The 10,592-nt window shown below is 40.5% G+C and overlaps 1 protein-coding gene across 2 annotated transcripts; it reads left to right on the top strand.

Moving 5' to 3' along the window:
* The first annotated feature begins 544 nt into the window (after positions 1–544).
* Positions 545–9,609, top strand: rnf14 (ring finger protein 14). 2 transcript variants are annotated; one of them, XM_031280674.2, is made up of 10 exons: positions 545–673; positions 1,199–1,357; positions 1,564–1,694; positions 1,917–2,106; positions 3,331–3,695; positions 3,876–4,104; positions 4,875–5,047; positions 6,810–6,940; positions 7,066–7,150; positions 9,317–9,609. In XM_031280674.2, exons 2-9 carry the CDS (start codon positions 1,207–1,209, stop codon positions 7,124–7,126), a joined length of 1,431 nt encoding a protein of 476 aa, XP_031136534.1. In that variant the 5' UTR covers positions 545–673; positions 1,199–1,206; the 3' UTR covers positions 7,127–7,150; positions 9,317–9,609. The 2 variants fall into 2 exon arrangements, with proteins under 2 accessions (XP_031136534.1, XP_031136533.1); XM_031280673.2 differs by lacking the exon at positions 9,317–9,609 and having other exon boundaries at positions 7,066–7,306.
* Positions 9,610–10,592: the final 983 nt, after the last annotated feature.

Here is a 10,592-nt window from a genome sequence, read left to right as displayed (position 1 = left end):
TTTTGGACTGACAAAAGCAATTTAAATGTCAGCCTCTGTTCTGGTTGGAGTGTTTGGCGATTAATCAAGAAAAAAAAAAAAAATATATATATATATATATGTATATATATGTATATATATATATGTATATATATATATATATATATATGTATATATATATATGTATATATATATCTATCGGATTGAACGACCAGTTGCTGACCTGAAAGAAAATAATCTTTGGAGGTCCTGCAATCCTAATATTCGAAAATTATAATTATAATTATTATTACTATAAATACTGCCAGAAAAGTATTTGGCATTGGACGTATCTATTTCGTAATATGAATAAAACAATGATGTACGTATTAAAATGGCCGGCTCAGTCAACCCCATGGATCATTCTCCTATCATGAGTTTCGTACATACATTTGTGTCATTGATTTAAATTATCCTACAATGCAAAGTAGTACAATAATAATTACGCAAACACAAAAAACTTTTTGTAAATAAATGTGAATGCATGTGTCACTATTAGCAAAGTTTGAATTAAGTAAACCTGCAGTACACTAAGCATCCTGCAGGCGGCGCTGCCACACCCACACTGCCTTAGTCATGAACCAGTCAGAGGGCAGCAGTCCATTCGCTTAGCTGATACATTCATGCTGGAGTCACTAGTATTTGGTCGGACAAGGTAAGAAACGCGTCATTTTGCACATTATAACTATTACCGCACGTATATTAGCATGTTGCACCTTTGCTCAGTACAGAAGAGTAGTTGCCATTGTTTGATGCTGCTACCACAGAGGAAAAGTTGCAGCATGGTCGAGCTCAGAGTGTAGCGTTAGCCATAGTGTCAGTGTTTACATCAGCTAACATTGATAGCTAGCTTGAATGCTTTCCCCACTGCTAACGTTAACCACGTTAGTTTCGTAGTTCTTTTGGCTTAACTGTGTCCTAGCGTGAAGTTTGCCAGGTTTGCCCCTGTCTACATCAACACCCGTTGTTAATTAGGCGAGTGTTAAATTATCATTAAATGGTGACCACCACGTTTGCTACCTAGCGTGCTAACTTTGGGGCCAAAGTAACATTAAGCATTAGCGTTACGTTAGCTAAAGCAAGCTGACATTAATGTCGCAACAAAGTTGCGTTAGCTGTATGTAACGCATACCATGCTAATAATGAATTTATGTCACACATGTTATTATTTTTATTGCAGGAATGTAAATGTCTGAGGACAAGGAAGCCCAGGAGGATGAGCTGCTTGCTTTAGCAAGTATCTATGATGAGGAGGAGTTCCACCAGGCGGAGTCGGCACAGGGGGGAGAGATCCAACTCTGTCTGGAGCTCCCTCCTGATTTTAAAGTTGTTGTCAAAGGTACAGCTGTCAGTGCGCTATGAGCAATGTTTACAAGTTAAGCAAAACGCAATTGTAACTCAAATGTAGTAGGCACTTTTGTTATATTGCTTAAATCTATTTTGTAGATGATTTTCATAAAGTTATTCTCTTCTCCTCTGCTACTCTTACATGTATTGGTCTCACTCCCATTTGGGATCTAACTAAATCTCCCCTGTGTGTTGCAGGAGAGAATCAAACTGGATATAATGTTTGCTTCTTACCTCCTTTGGTGCTCAACTTTGAGCTTCCTGCAGACTATCCATCCACATCCTCACCAGTTTTCATTCTCAGCTCTAAATGGATGACCATTGCACAGGTAAGACTCATGGTACCTTAAATAATCCTTCACTACATCACTATACAAACCTGACATGTCGGCAAGGTTTGGTAAAGTATTATAATTCAGAGTCAACTGAGGAAAAGTGAGTGGCTTGACCTTGAAAAAGAGTTATTGATGGTATCACTCAATAAGAAGGTTTCCTTACCATTCCTTACCCTAAATACCTGTTTGTTCTCCTTGTCCATTATGCCTCCTCAGATGAGCTCTCTGTGCAGACGCCTGGATGAGCTGTGGGAGGAGAACCAGGGCTGTGTGATTCTTTTCACATGGATCCAGTTCCTCAAAGAGGAGGCTCTGGACTTTCTGGGCATCCAGTCTCCTCTTGAAGTCATAAGGGGAGGAAGTAAGGCAGTTGGTGAACGCAGGAAAACTGACCCAGCAGCCACAGGTACACTATGAGTTTTGTTAAATTAATTCCTTTTGGTTGTGTGGATGCATCTCCATTAGCTGAGATACCTCTCTAGTAGTAATAGCAGCATGATATCTATAAGAAATAGATCATATTTTAGTGATGCCGAGATCAAAACAGCGGCATAAACCGACCCCTGGAGTGGTATGCCGGTGAGTACAGTGGCATAAACCGATCCCCTGGTGACTTATGCCGCTCAGTACAGCGGTAAATGCCAATCCCCAGAGTGGTTGGCCGCTCGTGTTCCTTCGTCAGGTGCCGCTTAAAAGTAGTAGGTCACTGTCGGTGACAAACGGTAAAGCATTTTCATATATCCTTGCCAATGTATCCAAGTTAATGTTAGTGTGTGTGTGACCATGACCATGAGTATGAAATTAGCAGTGAAGTTATAGCTGTGAATGTACATGTGTGTGTTGGGAGAGGGAGCGAGTGGAGGAGAAGGTGGACTGTTGCACGCCATGTTTCTGTAAGTTATTAATAACCTTTGCTTCTCAGAACGCTTTTTGACCTGCCTGTGGGTCGACTTGCGCATCGTACTGCATGTAGTACCGCCATGCTGGCTGTCTCTTTCACACAGATGTCGGTTCCGCTCTGTTACTACCTCTGCTACCGGCTTAAAGGTGCAACAACTCTGTCCCCCGATTCTGTCTTCAAAACTTTCCCTCCCAAGGCGAGGTGGCTTAAAGGCACATCAGTCCCGCCTTGAACAGGCAGCGTGAAAGGGGCTAATGATACCCGCTCATTCATTGGTTGTCCCGCTTCGTATGTTTTGAGCGACTGCACCACCGCAGCAGAAGCAGCGTGAGGGGGTGGGAAAAGTCGTGGATTTGTGAGCACTGGTATGTTCTAACAGTTCGTCAGACTCGCCCGGTACATACAGACCCGAAAAAGAGTCGTTTAAAAAGATTTGTTCGTTCATTTTCGCCCATAACTAGGCAGCCCAAACACTAATATACTCTTCTGCTTTTCTGTAGATTATCTAGGTACAGTACCTGCAATTAACATGTATTCACTCTGCCTAATTTGTTTGTTAAAAAACAATTGCTGAAAAAATCCAATTGCTCTCAAACAAGAACACATTGTGTCAGAGTAAAATTACCACATGATAAGCATTTTACTTCCATGAAAATATTATATTATTTTATATTTTTATATTATTTTGCCTAATGTTTTTTTAGAGTGATTAATTCTTTGTTTTTTCAGCTCTGACACAGTGTGGGAGTCATTCTGAAAATGCTGAGGAAAAGAAACCGCAGCCACAGTTGTCATTGCCTTCTCAACTGGACCAGCGGGCCGTTGTGGTGATGGACCCGCGTGCCGACCTCCTACCTCAGCTCCTGGACTTTGACGAGGAGCAGCGCCAGAGGGTGTTTGACAGCAAGGTGTTCGGCTGTGGGATCTGCTTTGTGGAGAAGCTGGGCTCCAACTGCCTCTGCTTTAAGGAGTGCCAGCATGTCTACTGCAAGGCCTGCATGACTGAATACTTCCAGATCCAAATACGGGACGGCAACGTTCAGTGCCTTAATTGCCCTGAGCCCAAATGTACCTCCTTAGCCACACCATCACAAGTAAGAGAGTGGTAAAGAAGATGTGTGTGTATGTACCTGTGTTTGTTTGTAGTTCTAATGTCACTTTACAGTTGAATTAGTGCTTTTCAGAGGATGGTTAAACTAAACTCCCACTCTGCAAGTTTACCCAGCCTATCACTTGTAATGAGCCATCTCTCTCCCTCTGTCTTCATCTCTCAGGTGAAGCAGCTGGTGGATGAGGAGCTGTTTGCCCGTTATGACCGTTTGCTGCTTCAGTCCAGTCTGGACCTCATGGCCGACGTGGTCTACTGTCCCCGCCAGTCCTGCGGCACCGCTGTTATGGTGGAGCCAGACACTACCATGGGGATTTGCTCGGCCTGCCAATATGCCTTTTGCACACTGTGCAAGCTGGGCTATCATGGTCTCTCCCACTGTAAAATCCCTGCAGGTAAGGTCACTGAAAATACGTTTGCTGCACATCACATGCTAATAAAAGACTCACACTTTTGAAGCTGCGTAGCAACAGGTTGGCTTATTGAAAATGGATATTGCCCTTCAACTGAAAAGTGTTGCCATCTCTGTTCTGGTTCTAACTATTTTACTTCATTGTTTCTTCTTTGTTTTTGTTTTTTTGTTTTTTGCCAGGTGTTTTTGTTGTAACCTAATTCTAAATTCAGTATCAGGTTATCTCACAGTTCACCCTCCTGTCTTGGTCTGCTGCATGTCTATGTGTATGTGAGACACATGTTGTTTAGTTATGTGTCAATTTATTTGGCACTTTATGTCGGACGAATCCCTATCAACAGCCATCCAAATGCTCTATAGTTAGCATTTTAACTAAAGTAAAAATTTTGAGACAATTTCTTTGAGGGTTAATGAGTTAATACTCTAATGAAATTAACTTATTTGCAACATGTAATACTAAATGCCATGTGTATTTTAAATATATCTTACTGTTATTATGCTTTGTTAACTACTACTAACAGTTATATAAAACTAACTGTACAGTTGGGATGTTCAGTTATGAAAGCTGAACACATGATAAAGTCCCTTGTGGGTCGATATATTGTGATTAATAATGGTTTCCAGGTGGTGTAATGGTAAAATGTTACAAAAAGATTGTTAAAGAGTTCAATAAAAAAAAAAGAATCAAATGGTACCACATTTTATCAATCTTAACCCTGAGTTCCTGTCCCTGTTTTCTGCCTTGTTCCATAGATGAATTGCGCAACCTCCGAGATGAGTACCTGTCAGCCTCAACTGCGGGGAAAAAGTTCATGGAGCAACGCTTTGGGAAGAGGGTTATCCAGAAAGCAGTGGAAGAGTCCTTTAGCAGAGACTGGCTTAATGAGAACTGCAAATGCTGCCCACGCTGTGGAACCAATATACAGGTTGGGCTCCCCCTGCTGGTCACAGTACGGTTAGAACAGGCTTTGACTTTATCACCAGGGGTCATTGTTCACTGGCGTCAGTTTTAAATATGAAACAAACAGAGCATTTATCTTACTTACTTTATACACAGACTGAGAGAAGGTAGTCAGGTGATAAAATGTGAACTGCCGCCTGTGTTTGATGTACAGGTCTGTTAAAGGTGTGCTAAGCGATGTTGGGTGACATTACTTCTTTTTTTTCTTTTTTTATGATCAGTTTTTTATTGTTTTTATATTTTTGAACAGAACAGACAAACACAATTGAACAAGAACAACAACCCTCTCCCACCCCCCACCCTCTGCGGTCTCGAGAAAAGGAAAACAAACCAACAAAAAACAAGAACAGAAATCACACCTTGCCTAGTCCCTCTCCTCTAATTCTTGTGATGCTGAGGTCATTAGGACTGATACTTGTGCTGCTGCGTTTTTCCATTGCTCTATAGTAGATGATTTGGCTTTGTTAATCCTTGCTGTAGAGAGCTCAAGCATAACTATGTCCAGAAAATACGCCAACCACTGTTTTATACAAAGCGAGTGGGGGGGGAGCCAGCATTGAGCTATCCTTTTCTTGGTCGCAGTTGATCTAGCTAGCCAAATTTTCTTCAGTCTCCCAAGTAGGTGTAATTTAGAGTCGTCATTAAGTAACAAAACAACCGGGTCAGTAGGAATTCAACATCCTATCACATCAGATTATTATTGATGTTTTATTCCAAAACTCATTCCCCTGTTCAGACTCCCAGACCATGTGCAGGAAAGTTCCAGTTTGTTCAGGTTGACAGAACGTGCAATAGGGAGTAGGAATGGCTTTAGAGACGTATCTCTTCTGAGGAGTCCAATATGTCCTATGACATATGTTGAAGTGGATCTGCTGGTGATTTGGGTTCTTGGGAAAGTGGGAAATATTTTCCCAAACTGTCTCCCAATTAATTACGTTCCCCTTCAGGCTCAGCTCTCGCTCCCATTTCCCCACTTTTGGGAGTTCTCCTATGGATACTTGCATCAGTTTAGCATAAATCCTGGACACGAATCCTCTCACAGGAGAATCAACAAGCCATTTAATGATTGGGTGTATCTCAAGACTGTTCCCGCATGTTACTCTATAACATTTTAGGGCTGATCTTAAGCGAAGATAAAGGAAGAAGGATGTCCTAGGGACCTCAAAGCTAGCTCTCAGGTCTTCAAAACTTGGTGACATTACTTCTTGTTGACGTTCAAAGTATTTTCAAACAAAACGAGGCTAGCTCGCCCCTCCCTCCTCCTCATCCCGTCCCTTCTCCCTCCCTTCCGTGCTTCCGCGCACTAACTCCCCAACCCCAAATCCTTCTTGTCGGTTATTGGCTGGAACACTGTTATGTTTGGTGGTGCAGGTTGGCACAGTTTTTTTGTTGCCGTTTGTGGAGTCTGGGCTGTCTACAGAGACCGTGTTTTTTTACAGTGTGTTCAGGGGACAGGCAGCTCACGGATAGTGAGGAGATGTTTGCTGTATGTGACAAAAAATATGTAGCCTAAAAAACACGTGACATCACTTAGAGCACCTTTTAATAATCAACATTTAAGCCATTCTAATTCAAATGTACACGTTATAAAGTGTTTAAAAATGTTATTATCTATTCCATACTGTCCTTATAGGTCCCTATGTCCAGCCCCAGGTTGTGTGAGTTACGATTGTTGATTGATGTTTGCTGAGTCCCCTCCCTAATGCCTTGTCTCTTTGTCTTTCTAGAAAGTGGATGGCTGTAATAAGATGACCTGTACCTCGTGTAGACAGTACTTCTGTTGGCTGTGCCTGGGTCTCCTCAGCAAAGTCAACCCGTACAGTCACTTCAACAACCCACATTCACCATGTTTCAACCAGTGAGTGATCTTGTTTCTCTTTATTTTGTTTACCACTCCAGCCCAGTAGTCCCTGACACTTACTATACATCTATAAAAACCAAAAAAAACATTGGTTGAGTGTGTCTTTTCTTTTCCTGCTGCAGACTGTTCCAAGGTGTGGATCTTGATGAAGAAGATGCCTTCTGGAGTGATGAGGAGGACTGACAACATGTGCAGTACCTCATTGCTGTATGCTCCATTTGAAAGCACTTTATCTCACATAACCATCACTTCACCTTTGGCACTTACTATGTCTGCATTAGCAAAACAGTGCCACTACAACCATGTACTATTGTTTATGTATTGATTATGATCAGGCATCTTGGGTATAAAACATTCAATGTCTGGGTGCAAATTTTTCATATTTAGTTATGAGATATATATATATATATATATATATATATATATATATATATATATATATATATATATATATATATATATATATATATATATATATATATATATAAAAAAAAAGCATTTGTTCATGAATGGCATAACAGTTTTAGCTTTTAGCTCAGAGAGAGATATTTTGGTAAAAGTAGACATTTTCTTAAAAAAATCGCTCTTGGTTATGAACATCAAAAATATTTGGTTAGTGAATGTTTTAGATATGACAATGTCATAGGACTGGACTTTTATTCCAAAACAACAAATTGTGGATTAATTTCTCTTTATTATACTCTAAATCAGGTCTACAGATCTACTATCTTAATTAGACTTTTTCATGATTGACATGTCATAGGCTCATAATGATCAACAGGTGATACTGGAACCACTGACTCAGTTTGATTCATTTAAGGTGTTTGCTTCCAATTAGCTAGCAACTGGGTGTTGCAAGGAAAAGGACTGCATTTGCCCTACTTTGTCATGTTAGAGAGAAGACACACCAGCCCGATAATCGGCCGTCGGACCGTCTGGCGAGGTCGGTGACTCAAGTCTGTTCCGTGTGTCCCGTGCCGTCGGCCGTCCGAGGAGCCGTCGGCCTTCATTTTGGCTGACCCAACATGTTCAGTCGGAGACAGGGCAGTCGGGACTCGCCTGGAAATGGCGAGCAGATGAGCCTCTCAAAATCTGACGAAAATCTTTTAAACTGACCTTTGTTGATCTGAAATGAAGACAGATTCAGAAACTGCACGGCCTATTTCTCGCTTAAAATGTTTTCAGAAACACGTTTCGGTGAACTATTTTAGTACAATATGAGATCGTATTGTGAACAAGCTGCCATGACAGTCTGGCTGTGAATTTCCGGAGAAAAAAGAACCACGTGATGTGTTCGTCCAATCAGCTGCCGGTTTTCATTTTCTGGTAAATAATCAGACTGTTAATGGAAACAATACAGAGCAGTGCCGCCTGCTGCTATGGAGACGTATTACGTTTCGCGCACGCGTAGAGCGTACACTCAAGTCGGCATCGCCTCAGTGTGTTCTGAGGCATTTTTTGGACCTCGGGGACCCGACTGATCAGTCTGACTGGCTTTTCTGCCGATGGTTGGCCCGTCTGGTTGGTGTGTCAGGGCCCTTAAGTGTCCTGATTGTTGAACCTGGGGATTTGTCAACCAGACACACACTACCATGTTTTTGTTTTGTTTTTTTTTAACCAGGGCAGCAGTTTTCAGATTACATTATGTGCTTACATAATTGCAAAAGGGTTCTCCAACGTTTTCTTAGTTAGCCTTTTAAAATTATATCAGATTAATAAACAGAATGTGCCTTTGGGACATTGGATGAATGGTTGATGATAATGGGCAATGTAGATATTGCATTAAAGATCAGCCACTTCTGTCTACAACAGTCGAGAACCCTTTTGCAATTATGTAAACACATAATGTAATCTGAAAACTGCTGCCCTGATTAAAAAAACAATGCAACTGATCTCAGCTGGTATTCTGTCTGTAATGGAGTGGAATGGAAATTTCTAAGTGACCCCAAACTTTTGACCGGTAGTGTAATTACAGAACAATTTTTTTTTTCTCCTTAATGAAAATTATGTTGAGATTTGCTTTGTCTTGAGATGAGTTAATTTACAGAAGTGTGTCTTTGCACATCATATGACAAAAATGAGGTGGCTTGAAAAAATGCATTTTATGAGATTGGTTGTGGGGAACGTTTTTGTTATTTCATTAGTTAGAGACACATGTTTTGTTTGCATATAAAAGGTAATAATGGAGGACTCTTCAGTAAATATACTTAATAGGAATGATATTTGACAAGATTTATTCACACCTTTTGTACGAGTTTTATTTTTGCCAACGTTTAGTGTCAAGGAGAGGTCATATAATCTCGATGTCTAGAGATACAAAGAAATATTTTATGTTAATTTATTTTCTTTTTCTTTCTTTTTACATTTGATCAGAAAGGGGACTATCTCATGGAGGCGGTTCTGTTTGAAATTGATCACTGCATCAAATGTTATCAATGTTAAATGATTTGCTCCTTACTGCATCAAAAATGCAGACTACTTTGATAATTGATTCTGGTTTGGACCGGTAAAAAGACAGTCTCTTGTTCAGTCGTGAAATGCACATGGATTCACTTTCCCCTCAGTGCAGACCCACTGTCATTTCATTCTCATGTAAGAAACGTTTGAATGCAGGACCTGCAGAATCCAGTTAAAATGCATTGGCAAAAATAAATGTTACCACTTAACATTTTGTCAATTATTCATTGGATCTGGGCGCCTGGGTATCTCACCTGGTAGAGCGGGCGTCCATATGCAGAGGCTCAGGGTTTGAGTCCAACCTGCGGCCATTTGCTGCATGTCTTCCCCCTCTCTCTCCTCCCTTTCGTGTCTACAGCTGTCCTGTCTATTAAAGGCTAAAATGCCCAAAAAATATCTTAAAAAAAAAAAAATGTATTCATTGGATCTGAGACTGGAAATGCACTTTGGTGTCAGCATAATTCTTCTGCCCTCACTGTGTGTGTAGGTGCAGAGTTATGCAGCAAACTAAACACTTGCAATAAAAGGTAAAGCTATGGCCCTTGTGGTTTTAACTGGAAGCAATTATGAAACAAAAACTAGCATTGGAAAACAAATTCAGTAATAGTGATTACAATTTAGAAAAAGATGAGATCCAAGAGTTAGACCAAAGGTATTGTAAAGTAACAAGGAAACTGGATTCACATACTAGCTGTCAAATCAGTTACATTTTCTGTATGTCAGAAAAACAAAATAACCCCAGTAAAATATCAATGTCCACATGGGAAGTGCAACACAGTAAATAATATAGCAAACATACACATAGATTCCACAAGAGATAGAAATCCAAAGAATAAATTATGACCACTTATCACAACAGTACTTCATCAGTTACATATGTAGAATGTTGCATTGGCAATATGTTAGCTCCAGACAACTAATTTAGTGGCTAGCTTGGTTAGCAGTAAGCTGATTATAATGTAGAAAAACTAAATTCTACTAAATCACAGAAACTGCTTGTAGATAATTCTCCAACAAGTGCATTTCAGGAGTAGATAAAAGATGTCAGTATTTGCTTGGTTACAGATCTGACAAAATAGTGGTTGTAATCATGTCACTGCCGTAGAACTTTGCCAGTAGTGGTTGCTACTAGCAACGGAACACCCAACTGAAACCAAGCATTGTTGCTGTGAGGTCATGACATATTATTGCA

This window comes from Sander lucioperca, chromosome 13, assembly GCF_008315115.2.
Source record: "Sander lucioperca isolate FBNREF2018 chromosome 13, SLUC_FBN_1.2, whole genome shotgun sequence".
Classification (NCBI taxonomy): domain Eukaryota; kingdom Metazoa; phylum Chordata; class Actinopteri; order Perciformes; family Percidae; genus Sander; species Sander lucioperca.
This window is presented reverse-complemented; position numbering and strand designations above follow the sequence as displayed.

Coding starts and splice junctions, on each gene's coding strand:
- rnf14 (XM_031280674.2), top strand. CDS start 1,207: ATGTCTGAGGACAAGGAAGCCCAGGAGGATGAGCTGCTTGCTTTAGCA. Junction 1,358..1,563: donor TTTTAAAGTTGTTGTCAAAG/GTACAGCTGTCA, acceptor TGTGTGTTGCAG/GAGAGAATCAAACTGGATAT. Junction 5,048..6,809: donor GCTGTGGAACCAATATACAG/GTTGGGCTCCCC, acceptor TTGTCTTTCTAG/AAAGTGGATGGCTGTAATAA.